The following is a 24,136-nucleotide window of genomic DNA, read 5'->3' on the forward strand; positions in this document are numbered from 1 at the left end:
GCATACAAGGTTATGGGTCAAGTGCTGGAAAATGGTATTATAGTAGATAGGGGCTTGATGACTGGTGTGGACCGAAGGGCCTCTTTCCATGCTGTAAACTCTGACACTAAATCCTGTCATTCTCATTAGGGAATCTGAAGCCAGACATGCTTTATTTTCTCTTAAAGGTATGCAGGATGGAATCTAATTTTGAAAGTGTTTTTAATTATTTTAGTCACAGTTAGAAATGTAAATTAGAAAAAAGTTAGAAAGGTAGTATGTCATAAGCAAGTGAAAGGAGGCAGTGTGAGAAAAAGAACAAAAGGGAAGATTTGTGATAGGGTGGAAGATTGGAGAGATTAAATGACAAAAGAAATCAGTAGTGCAAGGCCGAAGGGGATTTTTTTTCATTCTTTCGTGGGCTGTGGGCATTGCTGGCTAGGCCAGCATTTATTGCCTAACCCTAATTGCCCTTTAGAAGGTGGCAGTGAGCCATCTTCTTGAACCGCTGCAGTCCTTGTGGTATAGGTACATCCAGAGTACTGTTAGGGAGGGAGTGAAGGAATGGTAATATAGTTCCGAGTCAGTAGAGGAGAATTTTCAGGTGCTGGTGTTCCCATGCATCTGCTGCCCTTGTCCTTCCGGTAGTACAGTTTGTGGGTTTGGAAGGTGCTGTCAAAGAATCCTTAGTCAGTTGCTGCAGTGCATCTTGTAGATGGTACACACTGCTGCCACTGTGCGTTGGTGGTGGAAGGAGTGGTCCAGTTCAGTTTCTGCTCAATGATAACCCCAGGATTTTGACAGTGGGGGATTCAACAATGGTAATGCCAGTGAATGTCATGGGGAGATGGTTAGATTCTCTCTTCTGGAAGATGGTCATTGCCTGGTACTTCTGTGGCACGATTATTACTTGCCGCTTATCAAGCCAAGCCAGAATATTGTCTAGGTGTTGCTGTATACGGACATGAACTGCTTCAACATCTGAGGAGTTGTGAATGGTGCTGAACATTGTGCATTGATGAGTGCACATCGCCACTTCTGACCTTATGAAGGAAGGAAGGTCATTGATGAAGCAGCTGAAGAGGTTGGACACCACCCTGAGGAACTCATGCAGTGATGTCCTGGGGCTGAGATGCTTGACCTCCAACAACCACGACCATCTTCCTTTGTGCTCGGAATGAATCCAACCAGTTGGGAGTTTCCCCCCCCGACTCCCATTGACTCCAGTTTTGCTAGGGCTCCTTGATACCATACTCACTCAAATGCTGTCACATGTCGGTGCTGACTCGATGGGTCAATGGACCTCTTCTACACTGTGTGATTCTGTGATGTCAAGGGCACACACTCCCACCTCACCTCTTTTGTTCCATTTTTCGACTAAGGCTGTAATGAAGTCAGGAGCTGAGTGGCCCTGGCAGAACCCAAAGTGAGCATCAATGAGCAGGTTATTGCTGAGTGGATGCCACTTCATAGCACTGTTGATGACCCCTTCCATCACTTTCCTGTTGATTGAGAGTAGACTGATGGGCGGTAATTGACCGGGTTGGATTTCTCCTGCTTTTTGCGGACAGGACATACTTAGGCAATTTACCATATTGCCAGGTAGATGTCAGTGTTGTAGCTGTACTGGTACAGCTTGGCTAGGGGCCCGGCTAGTTCTGGAGCACCAGTCTTCAGTACTATTGCAGGAATGTCATCAGGGCTCAAAGCTTTTGCAGTATCCAGTGACTTCAGCTATTTCTTGACTTCATGTGGAGTGAATCCTGGCTGAAGACTGGCATCTGGACTGGAATGGTAATAGGACAAGTAAAAAAATAAAAGATGTGCCTTTGAGGGGTATGAGTGGCTACTGGTAAACAGCTACCTTTGGAAAGCAAAGAGAAACATGAGAGTAAAGTAAAAACCTGCAAGATGGAAACAAGATGGGGGAAGCTGTTAGAGTCTGAAGTTGTTGAATTGAACGTAGAATTCAGAAGGCTAGAAAGTACCTTATCAAAAGATTATCTACTTTTCCTCAAGCTTATGTTGAGCTTCACTGGAACACTGCAGGAGGCCAGAGGACCAAGAGGACAGCATAACAGCAAACTGGAAAATGAAAATGGTAGGCCAGCAGAAGCTTAGGGTCACACTTGTGGACTGAACAGAGGTACTTCACAAAGTGGTCACCCAATCTGTGTTAGGTCTCCCCAGTGTAGAGAAGATTGCATTATGAACAGTGATACATTATACTAAAATTGAAAGACACACATGTAAATTGCTGGTTCACCTGGATGGAGTGTTTGGGGTCTTGGAGGGTAAAAAGAGGGAAGGTGGAAGGGCTGGTGCCTCATCTCCTGCACTTGCATGAAAAGTTGCTGTGGAGTGGAGTGGGGATGATTGAGGACTGCTTCAGTGTGTCGCATAAGGAATGGTCCTTTCAGAATGCTAAAAAAGGAGGGATGGGGAGGAAGTGTTTGGTGGTGATATCATGCTGGATGTGGTGGGAATAGTGGAGGTTAATCCATTGAATAGTGTGGCTGATGGGGACGAAGGTAAGGAAAAGGGGTTCCAGGAGGGAGGGCAAAGGGCGAGAGAAGTGAGAGAAATGAGACAGACGTAGTCAAGGGATTGTCAACCATAATGGTGGAGCCGGGGTGGGGGTGTTGGGGGAATCCTTTTTTGAGGAATAAAGGAAAACACATTAGAACGACTAATGTGGAAAGTTGCATTATCAGAACAGGTGCATCAGTGCTGGGAGAAACTGGGAGAATGAAATGCAATCCTTACAGGAATTAAGATGTGAGGAAGTGTGGTCGAGGTAACTGTGGGAATTAACAGGTTTAGAGTGAATATTTGTTGATAATTTATCCCAGTCTAGAGACAGAGTAATCAAGGATGGGAAGAGAAGAATCAGAGATGAACCACGTGAAGGTGAGAAAGGTGGAAATTGGAAGCAAAGCTGATGTGCCTTTCTTGTTCAGGGTGATAGCTTTATCTGTGATTGACACGATGGAAATAACAATGGCAAGATCAAGGGGTACTGTGAATATAGGTTGGGGTTTCATATAGATGGAGAGATTAAGGAAGGATAGGAAAGCAGTGAAATCAGAAGAGAGTGCACAGAATGAATTGAGATGGAGTTTGAAATCACCTAACATGAGAAATAGCTTGATGTGAGATAAAGGGAAGAGAACAGTAAAATATCTCTGAGAAAATGTTTATGGTTCTTGGGTGAGTAGTGGATTTTAAATAAGGTGTGTGAGGGGTGGAACAAGGTGAGATGCTCAAAGGAGGGGAAAGTGTCAGAGGAGTAGAGAACAGACCAAGGTATAATTTGGTGCAAGAGCCATACACGTCCACTGCAACAGTGTGGGTAGTGCAACTGGTGGAAGGTATACCCAGGCATGGAGGCTTTATTTAGGAGAAAGGTGTCATCAGCTCTCAGCCCGATTTTCATCAAGGCCATAATGTCGAAACAATCATCCATAATGAGTTCACGGATGACAAGGGCCTTGTAAACAAGTGAATGGGTTTTCCAGTAGGAGATGAGCATCGGAATGGCGATAGTTGATCTGTCTGAGTCAAGCCTGGGATAGTGGCAGGAGAGGAGCAAGGTTAAGGAGTACTGAAGTGTTGGGGTAGAGATTTGGGAGGGCAGGATAACCAAGGGGGGAAAAATGAAAGGAGACATGATGACAGGAGAGTGCAGTCTAGAAGGGATAAAGGAAAAAGTAAAAAGAGGTAGAATTAAAGTAAAAGTAGAAGTCCAAAGTGGCAGCCAAACACATGTGTGAATGTACACAGGAAGAATTAAAGTTACTTTGACATTTTTATGAAACAATTATTAGAATACATATATCCTGGCAGTAAATGGGGAATAGGGAAGGGACAATATGCGTGAATCCGTAGTTGAAGCCAGAGATCATTTGGTGAGATAAAGTTGGTATAGGAAGGTAGTTTCAATGTGGGGCATTGACGTATTGTTATCCAGGTTTGGAGATAGGTGTGACGGTCCAATGAAGTCCAACAGCTGTTTGAGGGGCAGAATGTCAGGGGATGCACTGATGGAGGTATTTCCGTGTAAATGAAAATGGTGTTCAGAAATGACTGAGGGGAAGAAAAAATGGTGAAGCAGATGGTCACTGTTAAAATACTCTGGCCTGGAAGAATGAATCATTGGCTGGGAAACAGACTGTTGCTGGAGCTAAAAAACCAGTGGAACCATGCGGAACAACATGAGCTTTGGGATCAGTCTGGGAACTGGAAAATGACTGAAGGAGCAAGAACATGTGAGGTAATGTGGCAGAAGGAAACCAATCAAAGGAAAGGAAGCAGATTCAAGTCTGTAACAGGTAGGAGACATTTTGTACTTTGAGAATCAGCACAAACGTTAGAGTATAATAATATAAGCATGCAATCTATCTTTTAAACCTGCTTTCTTTGCTGAAAGAAGAAATAAAGGTATTGAACATTTCAGCAGCAACTATTTTTGGCACTACTTCAATAAAGAAAATGTTCACCTTTTTACCAGCACACGTTTCACCAGCCCCCCCACCCCAACATGTCTTTACTGTACTGTAGTACTCCTACTGTAGTTCTAGATTTCACCTAACTCTATGTCACTTGTCTTGAAATTCAATGCTACTATCACAAGATTTGAGCTGTGGACCCACAATAGAAAGTAGCTTAAATTTATTTCACATTTAATCTTCATGGCTAACAAATAGAGGAGGACTTCATCCCATCTGTCTGGTGTAGATTTAAATCTAGATTCCAAAGGTGAAAGCATAACCTGTTGTGCCATCCAGTCTAAGATGAAATAACAAATATTAAAAAAATGATTTACCTCTCCTGCAACTGTGTGTGTTTTGAAATGCAATTGCCACCAAGGCAGGGCGCACAAAAACATGCAGTAGCTGATTTCTATAGGATGCACACATCAGCACTGAGACTGTATACTTGAAAATATTTTCTACTGTAAATTCAGCTGGTGTCCCTTCTTGGCAAAGCACAACCTGGTCTTTGACCATCTTCACTATGTTGTGGCGTTGGGCAAGACTAGAGCGAATCATTTTGTCAGATGTTACATGTCCTGGAACACAACACAGGGATCAGTGAAATTTAGTTCAATCTAAACATATAGAACAAAAAAACTGGATACATGCTAAAATGGCATCAAATGCACGTCAATAACTACATGAACAAATGAGCATTAGTATAGTATTCATTTCTCAGTAAATGCTGCAGATGCTGCCAGACTAGCTGAACAATTCTTTATATATGGTTTTGAATAAGGGACTATAAAATGTAAAGATGATCCCAATGAAAAATGACTTGATAACATATCTTATTACTCTAAGAACCAGCAAGACATAGAGCTGTCTGAAAACCAATGGGACAACAGGAACCAGCAAGAAGAATAGAACACTGCCTGAACAACCAGTCGACCCAGGCAGACAGAGACAGAGTGGCTAACTTGTCTTCACTTGCAAGGATTGGTCTGCTGCGTCTGGAAACCCAGAAGCTTCCAATTACCATTCATCCAGAGAGCCACATGGCAGAACCACTCAGGCCTCAAATACACACATCTTAAAAGAATGAAATTTGAGCACATGATTCATTTCTTGTATTTTTGCTAATTACGTGAGGGCATGAGTGGGTTTCACTGCGTTTACATTTCAGGGTGCTGTGTGAATAAATATTATCTTTCTTCTTATTTATTTACCTGAAAGCCTGCTTCGTGCTTATTACTGAAAAATTTGAACACTCAAAAGATTTAACACTCCTTCTAAAACACATCTTGCTGCTGACAGCCAAGAGGTGAGGAGAAAGGGTAAAGTTATCCCACCATCTCTCTCCCTGTGTGTAACAAACCTAAATCAAAAGCTACTCATGCTTGTTGGAAATGTATTTGGAAAATGATTCTTTTACAATCATTTGCAAATTGCCGAGAAACTAAACAGTTTCCCTGTGGAGCAAATACAAGACCAGTAAAGCAGTTCTCACATCTGGTGAAACAGGTAGAGGTTAGAAATGACTAAAACTTTAGGGTGTTGTCAAAACAGATATTTCTAAAGCAAGCTTTTATTACTTACTGGGCCAGTCAATAAAAGCACCAAATGCTTCCGCAATCGCTTTGAGCCATAGTGTCTGCCTGGTGAGATCCGAAAGAGGCAGGCTGGGCAGGTTTTGGATGATCACCGTAGCCATCAGTGCCCAGGGACTAATCACCATGTTTTTCTGCTGCAACATCACCATTCTATGGCCGACAGCATCGAGAAACCTATAGACATCTCCAGATGGTTTCCGAGGAATATGTCTGTATAAATGTCAAAATTACCACACAAATAAAGGTTTTGCTTGCTAGTGTCAAACAGTGTGATATCACTGAACTTCTAATTGTGAATTCACCTTGCTCATACCAGCACTCCTCTAATTTCCTTCCTCTAACACCTTATTCAATAGAGTATACAAAAATGAAGTATAAACAGATCAGATACAGTGGTCAAACTTTCTCTCAAGAAATGAGCGTGCACATATGCTGTACCCAGGAGTTTGTTTACATTTTCTTTGATATCTTGAGGGGTTATGAATTTGTAATTAATATATTATTTACCATGTTGTACCAACAGATCTTATTAAACCAGCACATCCCATTTACTGTATTATATCAATGACTTACATCTCATGTTAAACTGGAGGGGATCCCATTACTCATGACATACCAGGGATTTTCTTTGGGATAGGGTGGGCATCCCTTTACCTATGTTACACTGGGCCATAAATAATTATAGTTTCTGCCACCTACTTATCATACCTCTGTGCTCTTTAGATTAGGATTGATTGCCTCTTTTATTAAACGGTTCTCAAGCCTTTTCTTCACTAGGCATTAGGCCAATTCTTCCATAATTTCTAGACTCATTTCTGGCCTGGCAAGATTACTAACTCTCAATAGTATATAAAATCTTTATCTTGCAAAGAGGGATTACAAGGTATCATTTTACTATTCTCCCCAAGCATTGGTAACTGACCTGGGGACCAAGTTGTACCGAGACCTCCTGACAGTCCCAGTTGCTAGGGATCTCACCGACACAGGCTGCCCAAAGTAAACGTGTATGCTTCCAAAGTTTTCACTCAGAATCTTTCTGGCTTTCAACAAACCCTAGAATAGAAAGCCAGTTTGATCACTTATTTGTAATCATGTTGTTGTTAGAAAAAGCTAAAATTACAAGAAACCTGTACACACGGAAGTTGATTCCTTTGGCTTTGGTACTCCTAAAAGCTCGTGTGCGTAGAGGGATTCCTCCAGGATACGTTCATAGCTTATACTTATGGGAACTAAGTACATGTCGTAAACTTCCCCCATCAGAAATGGTTCAATTGCAATATTCAACAATCCTATGAAACAGAACATTTTAAGAAGCTATATAAATAAGAGTACTGAAAGTGTACAGTTATTCTTAAACAATATTACTAAAAGCATGAAGTATTAGCATTTATATAGACAGTTTACCTGTTGCAACACTGTCTGACATAAAACAGTTATCAAGTTGTTTTACAATACTTGAATAATATAATCTGAAACCAAAAGCATTGACTTGCTCTGAATTGCTTGGAACTCCATGCATCAGCATCAGGATGCTGGTGGATTTTTAAATGTTAAAGAGCAGACTATTTAAAAAGACCTTTGCCAAAGGCAGCACCTCAAAGGACCAGCAGTGTTAACATGGAGGAATATGGCCATGCAGGCAAAATGAAGGTAGTGAAGGTGCCAGCACAAGATGCCCCATGAACTGACACTTATCATCAATTAGAAAAACAATGGAAAAACCAGTGGGAAGCACTAAAAAGCGAGATCCTAATTGTACAAAGTAGACATGTCCCCTACAAAAATAATAGTGGTACTGCCAAATCTAGAGCCCCCCCCCCTACCCCCAACGTTGTCTAGAGGAATACAGGGGAAGATCAAACAGAAAAAGAAAGCATTCGATAGGCACAAAGAACTAAGCACTGCAGATAGCCTAGACGAATATAGGAAGTGCAGGGACAAGGTAAAAAAGGAAATAAGGAAATCAAAGAGAGGGCATGAAAAAAGATTAGCAAGTAAAGTTAAAGATAACCCAAAGATTAACAAATACATTAATGCTAAAAGGTTAGTTAAGGAAAAAGTGGGACCTATCAGAGATGAAGATGGAAACTTGTGTGTAGATGCAGAGGCTGTGGGAAGGGTTTTAAATGAATATTTTGTCTCAGTGTTTACAAAGGAAAGGGATGATGTAGATATAGTAGTCCAGGAGGAACATTGCGAGATATTGGACGGGATAGTCATAAAGAGAGAGGAAGTACTCTAAGGGTTGAAATCCTTGAAAGTGGATAAGTCACCAGGGCCAGATGGATTGTTTCCAAGGCTGCTGAAGGAAGTCAGGAAGGAGACAGCAGATGCTCTGAGGATGATTTTCCAATCTTCACTAGATACAGGAGAGGTACTGGAGGACTGGAGAAATGCAAACGTAGTTCCATTGTTTAAAAAAGGATCAAAGGAAATGCCAAACAATTATAGGCCAGTTAGTCTTACATCGTGGTGGTGTAAATTTAGTAAAATAAGTCCTGAGAGATAGGATTAACTGTCATGTGCAAAGGCATGCACTAGTCAGGGTTGGTCAGCATGGATTTATTAAAGGAAGGTCTTGCCTCACAAATTTGATTGAATTCTTTGAGGAAGTGACAAGAAGGGTTGATGAAGGTAGTGCAGTGGATGTTGCGTACATGGATTTTAGCAAGGCATTTGACAAGGTCTCACGTGGCAGATTGGTCAGGAAAGTAAAAGCCCATGGGATTCAGGGTAATGTGGCAAACTGGATAAAAGATTGGCTTTGTAACAGGAAACAAAGGGTAATGGTCGATGGATGCCCTTGTGAATGGAAAGTTGTCTCAAGAGGTGTTCCACAGGGCTCAGTGTTGGGACCCTTGCTATTTGTGTTAAATATTAACGATTTGGACGTGAGGGGGTGCACGATTGGGAAATTTGCAGATGACACAAAGATTGGTCGAGTAGTGGATAGTGTAGAGGATAGCCATAATCTCCAAAATGATATAGATGGGTTGGTGAAGTGGGCGGTAAAGTGGCAAATGAATTTTAACATAGAGAAGTGTGAGGTCACACATTTAGAGAGGTCAAACAGTTACAGGGATTACACAATAAATGGGAATATACCTAAGAGGGGTAGATGAAGTGAGAGATCTTGGCGTACAAGTATACAGGTCCCTGAAGGCAGCAGTTCAAGTAGACAAGGTTGTAAAGGCATATGGAATGTTCTCCTTCATTGGCAGAGGTATAGAATATAAAAGTAAGGATCTAATGTTGGAATTGTATAAAACACTGGTGAGGCCACAACTGGAGCATTGTGTACAGTTCTGGTCACCACATTACAGGAAGGATGTAATAGCTCTGGAGAGAGTGCAGAGGAGGTTTACAAGAATGTTGCCAGTGTTGGAAAAGTGTTGCTACGAGGAGAGATTGGATAGGTTGGGATTATTTTTCTTAGAACAAAAAAGGCTGAGACGTGACTTGATTGAAGTGTACAAAATTGTGAGGAAAATAGAGTGGACAGGATAAAATTGTTTCCCTTGATGGAGAATTCTAGAATCAGGGGACATAGGCCAGAATTTTGACCTTGATGGGCGGGCAGGCCCCACCGGCTCGGCGGCAGGCGGGCAGCCAAACTCTGCCGCTGAAACGGGGCCCGTCGCCATTTTGAGTGGGTGGGCCAATCAAGACCCGCCCAGCAGCCTGCCCGACAGGAAGCGCTATGCGCTTCCTATGCGGTGGGTGGAGGGATTCCCCATGTCAAAGTGTGCTCTTTCTCGCATGCATACGAAAAAGCGCACTGCTCCCTGAGACTAAGTGCTGTCTCAGGAAGAGCGCTGAATGTTTAAAAAACTTTAAAAATAGAGAAAGAAAAACATTAACATGTCCCCCTCATGTGACACTGTCACATGAGGTGAGACATGTTAATAAATATGAGTGAAATTTTAATAAATTTTTAAAAACTGAGATGAAACCTTATCCCACCAGTGGATGAGGTTTTATCTTTTTCAGAAGCCCGCTGGGGCTCCTGGCCTGCCCGCCAGCCTTAAGGTTGGACGGGCAGGTCTTTCAATGAGCTTAATGATCCTGTCAATGGCCTCAATTGGCTGATTTCGCTGTCTGCCCGCCCTCCTAAAAATTTAAATGGACCGGGATGACATCGGGAGTTCCCCCTAATGTCATCCCGCGTCATTTTCCCTTCGGCGAGTGGGCCCCGCCCCCAAATGCTAGAGACTCTTCTTAAATAGACTCTGTTTGCTGAGTATATGGACTCTTCAAAAGAGCAGGAAAATTCTGGCCATAGATTCAAGATAAGTGGCAGAAGGTGCAGGGGGGACATGAGGAAGAACTTTTTTTATGCAGAGGGTAGTGGGTGTCTGGAATCCGCTGCCCAAGTTGGTGGTAGAGGCAGAAACTCTAAACTCTTTTAAAAAGCACCTGGATCTGCACCTTAAGTGCTGTAAGCTGCAGGGCTATGGGCCAGGTGCAGGGAGGTGGGATTAGAAAGGGTACCTGGGTGTCCTCGGGCTGGCATGGGCAAAATGGGCTGAATGGCCTCCTTCTGTGCTGTAACTTTTCTATGGTTCATGGAATAAACGGGACAGTAGCAATATGGATACAAAATTGGCTGAAAAATAGGAAGCAGAGAGTAATGGTCAATCGATATTTTTCAGGCTGGAGGAAGGTTTGTAGTGGAGTTCCCCGGGGGTCAGAAAACCCTTGCTTTTCCTGATATATATTAATGATCTAGATTTTGGTGTACAGAGGACAATTTCAGTTTGCGGATGATACGAAGCTTGGGAATGTTGTGAACTGTGAGGAGGATGGTGTGAACTTTAATAGGACATAGACAAGTTGGTAGAGTGGGCAGATAGGTGGCAGACGAAGTTCAATGCAGAGAGATGTGAGGTGATGCATTTTGGTAGGAAGAAAATGGGCAGGCAATATAAAATAAGGGGTGAAATTTTGAAGAGGGTGCAGGAGCAGAAAGACTTGAGTGTACATGGAGAAAGCAGTTAATAAGGCATATAGTATCCTGGGCTTTATTAATAGGAGCATAGAGTACAAGAGCAGGGAGGTTATGCAGAATTTATATAAGACACTCTTTAGACCTCAGCTGGAATATTGCATATAGATCTGGGTGCCACATTATAGGAAGGATGTGAACACATTGGAGAGAGTGCAGAGGAGGTTTACAAGAATGTTTCCAGGGATGAGAACCTTCAGCTATGCAGATAGATTTGAGAGGCTGGAACTGTTCTTCTTGGAGAGAAGAAGACAGAGGAGATTTGATAGAGATGTTCAAAATCATGAGGGGCTGGACAGAGAAGATAGGGAGAAGCTGTTCCCACGTGTAAAAGGATCAAGAATGAGGGGGCACAGATTTAAAGTGATTTGTAAAGGAAGCAAGTGTGGCATGAGAAAAAACTTTTTCACATAACAAGTGGTATGGGTCTGGAATGCATTGCCTGGAAGTGTGGTGGAGGTGGGTTCAATTGAAGCATTCAAGAGGACATTAGATGATTATCTGAATAGAAACAATGTGCAAGGGTACAGGGAAAAGGCAGTGCAATGGCACTAGGTCATAATGCTCATTTGGAGTGCCAGTGCAGACATGATGGGCCGAATGGCCTCCTTCTGTGCCATTAAGATTCTGTGAATTGGTATGGAGGTCTGATTCTATTGTAACATGAAGCCAACGTTCTATTACCACCATTGTATCTGCTTCTGTATCGTAAAGAAAATCAGGACCAGTGTCTACTTGTCAGTGCCTAAGTTGCAGAGCACGAGTGCCAAAAAATTTTGTTTTGACATGAAATAGTGGGGAACGCAGAAATGGCAGAGACGCTTAATCAATATTTTGCCTCAGTTTTCACAGTGGAGGACACTGGTACCACCCCAATAGTAACAGGTAGTGCAGAGGATATAGAGAAGGAGGAACTTAGAACAATCACCATCACTAGAGAAAAAGTACTGAACTATTGAGATTAAAGGGTGACAAGTCCGCAGGATCTGATGGCCTACATCCCAGAGTCTTAAAGGAAGTGGCAGCGGAGATAGTGGATGCACTGGCTATAATATTCCAAAATTCCCTGGATTCTGGAAAGGTTCCAGTGGATTGGAAAAATGCTAATATAATGCCCTTATTCAAAAAGAGGGGGAGGCAGGAAGTAGGAAACTATAGACCAGTTAGTTTAACGTCTGTCATTGGAAAATTGTTGGAATCCATTATTAAGGAAGTAGTAATGGGGCATTTGGAAAGTCAAAATGCAATCCATCAGAGTCAGCATGGTTTTATGAAGAGTAAATTGTGTTTGACTAATTTACTCGAGTTCTTTGAAGATGTGACAAGCAAAGTGGATAATGGGGATCCTGTAGATGTAGTATGTTGGACTTTCAGAAGGCCTTTAATAAGGTGCCGCACAAAAGATTAATACACAAGATAAGACCACATGGAGTTAGGGGTAATATATTAGCTTGGATAGAGGATAGGCTAACCAACAGAAAGCAGAGAGTTGGGATAAATGGGTCTTTTTCTGGATGGCAAGCTGTAACTAGTGGGGTACCACAGTGTTCAGTCCTTGGGCCCCAACTATTTACAATCTACATTAATGACTTGGATTCAGGGGTAGAAGGTACTATAGCTAAATTTGCCGATGACACCAAAATAGATGAGAAGATAAGTTGCAATAAAGAAATAAGAAATTTACAAATGAATATGGAGAGGTTAGGTAAATAGGCCAAAATTTGACAGATGGAGTTTAACATAGATAAGTGAGAGGTTATCCGTTTTGGTCGGAAGAATAAAAAGGCGACTTATTATTTAAATGGAGAGAAACTTCAGAACGCTTCAGTGCAGAGGGATCTGGGTGTCCTCATGCATGAATCGCTGAAAGCTAGTATGCAGGTACAGCAGGTAATAAGGAAGGCAAATGAAATTTTGGCATTTATTGCTGTAAAGGAATAGAGTATAAAAATAGGGAAGTGTTGTTGCAACTGTACAAGGCATAGGTGAGACTGCACCTGGAGTACTGGGCACAGTTTTGGTCCCCTTGAGGAAGGATGTAGTTGCATTGGAGGTGGTTCAGAGGAGGTTCACTAGATTGATTCCAGAGCTGCGGGGCTTGTCTTATGAGGAGAGATTGAGCAGTTTAGGCCTATACTCACTAGAGTTTAGAAGGATGAGACGAGATCGAATTGACGTATATAAGATGCTAAAGGGGATAGACAAAGTAGACATGGAACGGATGTTTCCCCTTGTGGGGCATTCTAGAATGAGAGGCCATAGTTTTAGGCTAAGCTGTGGTTGATTTAAATCAGAGATGAGGAGGACTTAATTTTCTCAAAGGGTCGTGAATCTGTGGAATTCACTACCTCAGAGTGCAGTGGATGCCGGGACACTGAATAAATTTAAGGAGGAGATAGACAGATTTTTAATTAAGAACGGGTTGAAAGGTTATGGGGAGAGGGTGGGAAATTGGGGGAGAGGGTGGGAAATTGGAGTTGAGGCCTAAATGAGATCAGCCATGATCGTATTGAATGGCGGGACAGGCTGAAGGGGCTGAATTGCCTGCTCCTGCTCCTAGTTCTTATCACTGAGTTCTGCATGCATGCAAGCAATTGCAATAGAAAACATTCACCTCCTGACCATGTATGTGAAATTAAAAGAAATTCTGTAGCTAGAGGGATTCAAAGAGCTTATGCGTGAGCAGACTCAGCCAGCACACACATGACACAGATATTAAGAAAATGATTCCTCAGGGCATTAAGGGCTGGGTAGTCAGAGTTTGTGGGTACACAGATCTAAAGGTTGTAGTTGACACACCCCAGTTGCAGAGTATCTAATTCTATTGGTTAAATTAAGTCACAGGACTTGAAGATCCTCAAATCCAGAGACGTAGGCCGGGATTTTCCGGCCCTGAATGGCAGGATCTGCCACGGATCCATTGACTTCCTGCGGGACCAGACAATCCTAACGGCAGGCAGGGCCGGAAAATCCTGCCCACAGCCTCAATTTACACCTCAACAGTAATACATAAAGCACTTTGACTGTGTAATTGTAGACAACATATTACATCATTCACTACTGGTACAAATACCAGTAATAACTGATTTAAATACCCTTGCCAAATTGAATGCTGCTAATATTCTCAACAAAATTGTTAAGATTTGTGATTTTCAACAGCTGTAAATGCGGTGACTGTTTTTGAAAACGAGTAATTTTCTCTCTTTGAACAAATGGGAGGTTATATGTCTTTTACATTACAATTTCAATTTGAAAATTATATACCATTAGCTTTTAATAGAGCAGAATTTTCAAACGTTCATTCTGTAACGCTACTTTTCGTATCAAAATGGCATTAGCAGAACTAACTGAATATCACTGTTGGTTCATAAGGAATGAGCTATTGCGTTAACTTCACTTGTGGAGAGAGTAGTAATTTATCATTGGTGATCCTGTTCCATCTTCAACTTAATTTTATGCATTTTGTGTTCCATCAATATTGTTATTTAGGTTCTTCATGCAGTTGTATACATTTTTAAACAGGGTGCTCAGCCTTTTGCTCTGCAGTTTGTAAATGATTGAGTTTATTGTACAGTCCAGATTTACAGTGCAAGTTTAGCAGTTTCCACTTTCATCAATTATAGATTTTGCAAATCTGGAGTAAAGTGAAGCCAGACTCTCTGGGGAACACAATAACACATGCTTTAGTTTGACTCTGCCAGGAATATAAATCCAATGTCAAACTTCATCTACCTAGGCAAGTACCTGGGATTCTCGTGTAAACCTAGCTGACAATTTATATATTTACAGAGTGGATATTGTTCTCCAAATATTTAGCTTTGTTAGTTGGTATATTCAAGAACAGTTGGCAAAGAAAATTCAAATTGGGCAGACAGCAGTAGCTTAAACAGGGCTTTGAAGCTGGAATCCAAAGTGCAACCATTAGCCTCAAACTAGCAGCTGCAGTACAACTGTACTCGAGTGCTACATTGGAGATTACCAGCTCTCCCTATATTTGGATGATGTGAATATAGGTTTATTATCTGTTTGCAGCAGATAGTTTGATACTTTAAATTTCAGATTATATTTCTGGTTGCTGGCAGTGCAATATTTAGGATAGTAGCAACTGAATTTACTTATTGGTTCTTGTTTCAATCCTTTTACCTAATTGGGCTACAGAGAATGAAGAGTCTGCAATCTGTGATTTCTGCACATACTGGAGTGGTCTCTGGCAGAATTCTGTGCTGTAACGTGGAGCTTAAAGCAAAGTACATACATTTTGCTTCTCTTTCCTCTTCCTGGTCTGTTTTTCATTTCTCATTACACTAGTTATATATGAATAAATTGTCCATATATTTATGACTACTTAACATTCTACATCGAACAACAGCTCTACTCCAATATAATTTTAAAATAGAACTTTAAAATCTCTTTCCACTAAATAACTTGGAGACAACTTAAAAATATGGGAAATGTAAGAAATTTTAGCAACCGGGATGCACAGCCAGGATTGTGACTGGCTGATGACCTGTTGTGTGAAACAAGAATCTTATTCGATAGATCATAAAACAGGAAGTATCTGTTAGCCATAACTCAGGGTGAGTTTTTGTTTATCCCCATAAAAGTTTCAGTGTTGTGCCTGAGGGTCTGCTAGCAACATTTGTTTTGCCTCGCCATCTCAAACATATAGCTTTTATAAAGATACATTAGAACATTAGAAGAGTGGTTCTAGCTTAGGACTAGTAACCCAGAGGTCATGAATTCAAAGACAACCATAGCATGTTGTTAAATTGAATTCAATAGTTTTTGGTCTTGGTTTCACATCAATTTATAACTCATCTGTTGTGGGTGACTAGCCATCTCTGCAATGCTGGATTGTAATGGTGGCTGGCACGCACACTGTAGCAGGGCTCTTGGGGAACATGGAAGAGGGCTGCACATGGTCCTAGGCCTTTCTTGTTTGTACCATGAAGACAACAGATTAAAATAACTGCGAAGGTCACATTTTGAACCTGTATGGTTTAGGACTGCATGATCAGAGACTTTGTGACACAGGAGCCCCTCAACCCAACAAAAACATACCCTCAAGCTCACCTAATTTGGGAATCAGAGATTTTCCAGTACGACTTCTAGTACCCTCCAAAAAAAATTCAACAGGAGCGTCACCATTCTGAAAAATGAGTTTACAGTTAACACATATGTTTTCACTGATACATAAAAATGCAGCCCACTTAGCAGCAAATAGTTAATTTCCCTGCAGAAAAAAGACTCCATAGAACTTTCCTCTCCAATGCAGTAAGCAGAGGATAATAAGGCAGTTTGAACCAGATGTTTATTTCAGCTGGACTTTTCACACTGTAAACCAAGCAATGTACACCACAGGGATGTTTCAGTGATTCTGCACTTCCAGAAGAACCAAAACACTCTTGTGATGATTCGAAGCCAGTGTTCCCATTGAGCAAGGCTTTATGATGATAGTGCAGGATTGCTGAATATTGGCTTTAATGAATAAAAATGCTATATTGCCTCAGTTCCATAACCATTATGCCTTTCTGTCACAGGGGAAAGGACCAGCTGAGACTTATAGGGCAGAGGTAAACAGACATATACAAGTAAAGTGAAGAGTTTTCTATTGGTAGTGAGAAAGAGCTCAGAAACACAGATGAACAGATTACTCACCCAACTTTAATTATCACTTCTATTTAAATTCATTTTTAAAAGCAGTTCGATTGTTACTTAATCTGACTTGCATTGAACCTGTGATAGGCAGCTGACTATGGTACATGGTTAGAAAGATTGTACTTTAAATTCCATCAAAATAATGTCACTGATAAAATTATTTAATTCCATCTGCTGTTCATAAACTCTTTCTGTAGCCAAGTTCTCGTACTGCTCTGAGAATGTTAGAGAAGGAAAAGCTCCAAACTCGCTTTGCCACGACAAATTGTCTTTCCTCCCAATGCACTCTCCATCTTCACTTCAGACATCAAATGTGAGAAGCCTAACGTTTTACTGCCTCTGCCTCCTCCAGGCACCTGACCCTCCTTAATACATAGTTTCTCCTCCACCTCCCCCAGTATCCTTAATCAATCTCTGTCCATGACCACTTCCTGTCCTAGTTCCTGACCAGTCACCTTCCCCTTCTCAGTGGTCTAATCACTGGCATCAATTACCTGTCCATATTCATCAGCTCCGTCACTATAACTTTAAAAACTGCTAAACCCCCATCCTCAAATGGCCTGCTCTGAACATTCCCAGCTACACTCCATCCTCAACACTCCAAATCTTTCTGAAGTTCAGGAATGCATCATTCCTTCAATTACTCACCCACCGCTTCATGTATAAAACATTGCAATCAGGCTTCTGCCCTGCCCTACCCATACCACTGGGACTCCACAAACACCACCCTATTGGACTGCAGCCAGTGACTTTAATCTACATCTCTATCACTTACTGACCACACTCCTCCAACATTCTCACTTCTGGCCTCCCCAGTCTATCCTCTATAAATTACAACTCATCCAAAATGCTGTGGCTTGTGCCCCCCCCCCCCCACCCTGCACTTCTAATCTTGTCTTTGACAAGCTCCAATGTCTGTATTTGTACAGGGAATCAAATTCAAGATTCTCACAACACATTCAAATCTCTCCACGAATCCCTCCCCCCACCTACTCTTTACATGTACCCCCATACCTCTAACAAAACTCAGGCCCTAGGCTCTGGAATACCCTCCCTATACCACTCTGCCTTCTCACCTCGCTTTCTTCCTTTAAGACAATCCTTAAAATGTACCTCTTTGACCAAGCTTTTGGTCATCTGATCTAATATCTCATGTGGCTCAATGTCACACGTTGTTTTATAATGCTCCTGTGAAATGCCTTGGGACATCCCATTACATTAAAGGTGCTAGATAAGTTGTTGCTATTTCTCATTCTCTGCTCACCATTTGGCAGCCAGATCTTCATGTACCTTAGTCCCAGCCTCTACAACCTCCTTCATAAGCATTTCCATCTTACCATTTGTCTCACTGTCATTGAAAGACTCTTTTCTTCAACCATGATCTTGACCCCCACCTTGCCCCTCTTCCTTTTCTCCCTTCTCTATCTATTGCCTGTAACACAACCAGAGACATCTGTATTTAATGTAAGCTGTAGCTGAAATAATTTCCTCAACTATTACTGTTGCTAGTGAGAACACTTCTAATATGTTACAACAGTTGTTTCTGTGCTGGTTAGTGGTGGACAAATGCAAATGAACTTGCATTTACAATCACTGATGCATGCAGAAATGGCACGTTAAACAAAGCAATGCTCTGTTCATTCTGTGGAATAAGCAGAGTACTGCACTGTTTAGGGTGCTATTTAAATAATTCAATTAAATTTAAGTAATATAATATCGATTTTTTTTTAAATTCCAAAGGGTTTTGATGTGGTGAATAAGGAAATGATTTGCTCAGGTTGGAGGCTCATTGAAGAGCAATAATCGGTTGAAACTGCTGAATTGGTTAGGGAAAAATGTATTTGCATAGAGGGTTTATGGAGCATGGAATGCTTTACTATAGTGAGGAGTTGAAACTGAGGCTATTGCATCTTTTAAGGAAAAAAATGGTTAAAATTTGAAGCTGAAGCAAGGTACAAGATTATGTGAAGTCAACAGACAGTGGGATTAATTTTAGATTGCTCTAGCAAAGATCTAGCACAGACACAGCGGGCGAAATGGCTTCCTACTGTGCTGCAATCAATGCTTTAAGTTAACACAGGAGGTTAAGATCACTGAACAGCCTCAACAGTGTTACAATTACATGGAAACTTCAGGACCGTATTGACAAGGTGGTAACCTGTCAGTAATTCCAATGGAATACCAATTCATCTCTTTAGTGCATCAGTAGTAAACAGAACACTGACCCGCAGAATTGTTTTCACATACTCAGAGAAAACCGCCCAATATAGCTTGTCTCCTCCAAAGGAACGCCGAATGAAAAAAGCACCTGACATTCGCAGCATCTCTCCCACTATTTTCATTCCCAGAAAATCTGTGGATGAAGCAAAATTATAGTTCATGTAAAAGTTAAGATCAGAAAGAAAACAGATTTTGTTATTAAGCTGAGCCAGATTCCAGTGTATACAGTAATTAAACTAATTATGCCTAGCTTCTGCATTAAAACTGATACTTGCCCATTCCAGCAGCAATGACTGGCAAGCAAAGGTCATAGGTGTACATAATATATGATAACATGAGGAAGTCTATGTAGCTGCGATGGCTTGGCAGCAGAACAACTGGGTATTCTTGAATAGCCTGATGTAGCTGAAATAAGAAAACACATTCACAGATCCTTATTTAATACAGATTCCATTTTAAAAAAAAATATCTGTCCTTGCAAAAGCTGTGCACCATTTAACGAAATGTAACAAGCTTAACAAACTTTGTAAGCAAGTGTTGTTTTTATTAGCTACTCTATAGGATTTACTATTAAAGCTGTATTGGTGGATCTCTTGCATCAGGGAACACAGCACAGGAGGGGAGATCTTCAGGTCAGAGACTTTTGTCTATGGAGCAGTAGTGGGGAAGCTGACCATTACTTTCAGGATCAGAGGCTATTGCATTTTTAAGGAAAAAATGGTTAAAATTTGAAGCTGAGGCAAGAGACTTGTCCAGCAAGCCAAAGAAAGGAGGTAACATTCAGAGGAGAGGGGAGGAGCGAGATGATTTTTCATCACCAGCATTTATATAGTCCTATTAAGATTGAAAATAGGAAAAAAAATGGAAACTGAGCCAAGCACAGACAGATTAAAAATGGGTGACCAAAGTTCTGTCAAAGGTGAGTTTTAGGGAGCAATGAGGAGGATGGATTTAGGGAGTGAATTCTAGAGGGTAGGGCCTGGGCAGCAGAAGGTATGCCACCCATAAAAATATACCCAGCACATGATCATCTTCAGCAGAAAAGCAGAGGGAATAGAAACATAGGTGTGTTCAGGGAATTTTAAAACTAAAGCTTATTTCCAAAGTGCAGCACCACACTTAGTGCATTTGTACAGTGATACATATCATCCAAATTATTTTTCAGTAGTGTGAACAAAACATTAGTACAAGGCAAGATCATAAAAGATAGAAACTAACCTTGTGAATTCCTTCTTCGTTTACACGCACTTTCTGGAATAGGGCTTTAAAGATTTTGCTTAGGGTAAATGCAAAGAATCGGACTACACTTAACCGAAGACCATGTCCCATCTTCTCCAAAATGTCAGCTGCTTCATCGCTAATGATATCTGGAGATTCGCCAGTTTCTTTTGACAACTGATAAAATACAACATTAAAGTGCAATTACAGAGCTTAATGCAAGTAATTTTCCACAGTCCCTTTAAACAGTGTTGCTTGAAACAAGCAACAAACCATTTAGCATAGCAAGTTCTAAGGACCAAGCTTCAAAGTCACAAAACATATGGCTTTGTATCTGATAAAACAATGCTGCTGATGCTTTCATGTATGCAGATATCTTTCTAATTGATTTGAGGACCAGTATATTCACAGTAGTTGTTCCAGAAAGATTGATATATCAACTCTACCACATTCAGTGGAAGATCTACTGCCCTAGAGTCAGTTTTACACATATACACACTGTTCCTGATTCTTAACTACTCTCTCCAATGAATGAAAGCAAAAGGATGGTGTGGTGGCAGGAATATCCCAACTTCTACTGCAGCATTGACAGTTCTTTCTGGGTGTAATGAACTATGACTGCAGCATTAATCCAAAAAGTGGCTTTACTTTACACTAATGCCACAGTTTTAGTATAAATACAACCCAAATCCAGAGATAGGGCCAAAGTCCAACAATGGAGGAAGTTTTGTGAGAAAGTTCAGTGCATAGCTAATTCACAAATTGAAAATTTGTGTAAAAATGCACACTGTAAATACCATGCGAGAAATTAAAGAAAAGTGTAAAAAGAGAGGATAAAAACGAGGAGGAAAAATATCTGTTCATGTCATATTTATATTGCACTGAAGGGTGCAGCACTGGAAATTGTAAAATTTGTCAAAATGGGACACTTGCATGCTGAGGCACAACTCCACACAAGTGCACACTCTCAGACACAACCTCCACATACACACGCACTGACTCCCAACTGTCAGTGTGATTTTTATTTAATTCCAGAAAGAAAGGGATTATTTTGGATAGGTGAACAGATGGAAATGCTGTTTTTTAAAGACCATAGTTTTTAAAAAAAATGATCACTGGGGATTTGAGTGCCACTGGCAAAGGCTGTATTATTGCCCATTTCTAGATACCCTTGAGGTGGTGGTGAGTCATCTTTTGAACCGCTGTAGTCAGTGTGGTGAAGGTACTTCAACAGTACCATTTGATAGGAAGTTCCAGGATTTTGACCCTAATCAGGATGGTGTTTGACTTGGAAGGAAACTTGAAAGTGTTATTGTTCCCATGTTAAAGATATTAAGATGTGAGAAGAACATGCGGACTTGAATTGAAACAGACAAAGGTCATTCCATGACCCAGCTAATGAGTGCAACTTTCTGCTTTTAACCAGACTGATAACTTGAAGTGGCTGACTCATTGCTAAAATGTCACATCAAGGGTTTGCCCAGTGTTGGTAGCCTCGCAAATCACTGATAACGAATTTCAAACAGTAGGATGGCATTTAACGATACAGCTTATCATATCTGTGGAATTAAAATTGTTCAATCTATGTTTCCACTTAACAGGTCTCAGCCAAACTGTTGCCAAGCCTCTTTTCACCTTCTTTGTAGAGAAGATGGTAGTTCTAATTAGATAGTACTTTTGGAGAGCTGGCAAAGGCATAATGGGCCGAATGACATCCTTCTGTGCTGTAAGATTTTATGATGTAAAATTGCTTGGGGTGACTTATGATTTTTCCCTGCTCCTCTCTGTGGAAGCATCATTGCTTCTCTCACCACCTCCAGAGGAGCCCAGAACCTAAGCTGGGAATTCTCAGCACAAATCTACATAATATCAATCAAAACAGCTGGATTTTGGAAAACCAAACAGAAATGCTGCTGCAATCTTATTTAATATTCTACATTTTTAAATGCAAGTAGACCCATTCAAATTCTAACATGGACCCTTACCTGTTTGATGACATATTGCACTTGGTCAGATTTCAGTACAATGCTCCTGAGAGCACTAGGGGTACGGGGCACAAGATCCTTGTAAACTACTGGAGTGTAGCATCGCATGGCATATCTCAGATCGCTGCTGTGTCTGCGCTCTTCCATCAAGTCTTCAAATCCATCTCTTTTATTCAGTGTCATATCCTTCTGCTATCATGCAAGAAATATGATTTTGAATTAAAAAGGTAAAATAAACATGTGGATCCAGTCAATGATTTAAGTTCTAACTAGACTGAAGTAGTTAGCACTGTTTTCCTTGGAGAAGAGAAGGTCAAGGGAGATTTGTTTAAGGTATTTAAAATGATGAGGAGTCTGGACAGAGTAGACAGGGAGAAACTTTTCCCGCTCTTGAGGACAAGAGGGCACAGATATAAAGTAATTCGCAAAAGAAGCAAAAGCAATATTAGAAATACCTTTCTCATGCAGTAAATGTTTGAAGAGGAAAAATGCAGAATTATAGGAAGAAGATGGGAGAATTGCACTAAGTGAATGGCTTATTCAAACAGTCGGTGCAGACATGATGGGCCAAATGGCCTCCTTCTGCACTGTAACAATTCTGAGATTCCATGAATTAAGAGTTCAGACAATCATATATTCGTAGAACAAATATTCTGTAATTGTTGCACTGTATGGTTCTAAAAAATGAAGGGTAAAATTACAGAAGAGCACTCTACTGCACTATTAGTTCATTCTGGACTGGTGATCTAAAGGAGGTAAATTTCTTAAATAAATAGAAATCACAGAGTCCCATGATGCTGTCAGACTACACTGATGCAGCCTGTTCTCATATCCTTCTTGTAAATTACACTTCACACAAGTACACACCACAAAACTGTTGGCATCTTGCTAATGGTAAAGAAACACTGCACAGTAGTGTCTCAAACACAATGTCTTGGGATGTTTTACATCCACCTAAGAGAGTGATGGGTTCTCGGTTTAACGTCTCATCCAAAGGACAGCACAGCACTCCTCTGTAGAGTGCCAGCCCAGATTTTGTGCTCATGTCTTTAGAGTGGGGTTTGAATCTACAACCTTCTAACTCAGAGGAGACAGTATTATCACTGAGGGGTAACTGACTTAAGTTATAATATCGCAAAGACAATCTTGAAATTCAATTCTGAAAACAGATTCCATATTTAGCCTCATTATTGATCCAAGACTAATAGGTATATCATTTCCAAGATTAGGTTTGTCACTACTGAACCAGATTAGCTGGTTCCCAATCTAGCAGAACTTCAGTGACTCTCTCATGATGACAGTCAGCACTAAACAAATCTAAGTAGTTGTCTTTTTAGTACCTTGGGATAAGTACTTCTTGTCCCTCTGGGGGATGTTTGTTCTCAGCCCTTTAAAGACAGTGCAGATTCTCCAGCTCTTATGTTAAAGTTTGAAATCTCCCACCCCCTCCCTCTTCTCAACTCCCCCATCTCCTTTCTCCCCTTCACTGTGGGAAAGGCGTTTATCATCTCCTGTCACAAGCTCCCTCCTAACCTCTGCCTCCCTGAAGTCAGAGCCCAGGAGTTACTTCACCGACCAATGCACTCACACACCCCGGTGCAATCCTCTCTTCACACCATACAAGGTGCAGAGAGTGGGCCTGACACCATCCAGGGGTATAAATAAACCCCACTCTCAGTCAGCCCGGAACCCCACCATCGCCATGACTGGTGTCAACACCACCCGGAAACGATCAGCACTCACCGGGTACAGAGACTCCACAGCCGGGCTCGCCATGCTGACTGTGGCCAAGTGAGACATCGGCGTCTCATAATAGCTGCCCTTGCCTGAGGTCTCGACTAGGAAGAGAGGCTGAAGTGGCCGGCACCCCACCAGGGCCCGACACAACTCAGCACCTCCATGCGACACCAGGCCCAAGCAGGCGAACAAGAGAGCACCTCACCCACCACTCAACCGGCGCTGAGGGAGCACCGCCCACCCGGG

At 41.4% G+C, this 24,136-nt stretch overlaps 1 protein-coding gene across 1 annotated transcript in view; it reads right to left on the reverse strand.

Moving 5' to 3' along the window:
* gnpat (glyceronephosphate O-acyltransferase) overlaps window positions 1-24,107 on the reverse strand; it is a 36,510-nt gene extending 12,403 nt beyond the window's left edge. The window contains exons 1-10 of the mRNA XM_041187951.1: window positions 23,897-24,107; window positions 22,154-22,345; window positions 20,169-20,345; window positions 19,226-19,355; window positions 18,956-19,083; window positions 16,146-16,221; window positions 7,205-7,356; window positions 6,990-7,120; window positions 6,054-6,277; window positions 4,805-5,050 (exon numbers count right to left, since the gene is read on the reverse strand). Coding sequence (XP_041043885.1) covers window positions 4,805-5,050; window positions 6,054-6,277; window positions 6,990-7,120; window positions 7,205-7,356; window positions 16,146-16,221; window positions 18,956-19,083; window positions 19,226-19,355; window positions 20,169-20,345; window positions 22,154-22,345; window positions 23,897-23,953 — 1,513 coding nt within the window. The 5' untranslated portion in view covers window positions 23,954-24,107. The remainder of the gene's footprint in view (window positions 1-4,804; window positions 5,051-6,053; window positions 6,278-6,989; window positions 7,121-7,204; window positions 7,357-16,145; window positions 16,222-18,955; window positions 19,084-19,225; window positions 19,356-20,168; window positions 20,346-22,153; window positions 22,346-23,896) is intronic.
* Between the last annotated feature and the right edge of the window lie 29 nt (window positions 24,108-24,136).

Source organism: Carcharodon carcharias, chromosome 5 (genome assembly GCF_017639515.1).
Source record: "Carcharodon carcharias isolate sCarCar2 chromosome 5, sCarCar2.pri, whole genome shotgun sequence".
Lineage (NCBI taxonomy): Eukaryota > Metazoa > Chordata > Chondrichthyes > Lamniformes > Lamnidae > Carcharodon > Carcharodon carcharias.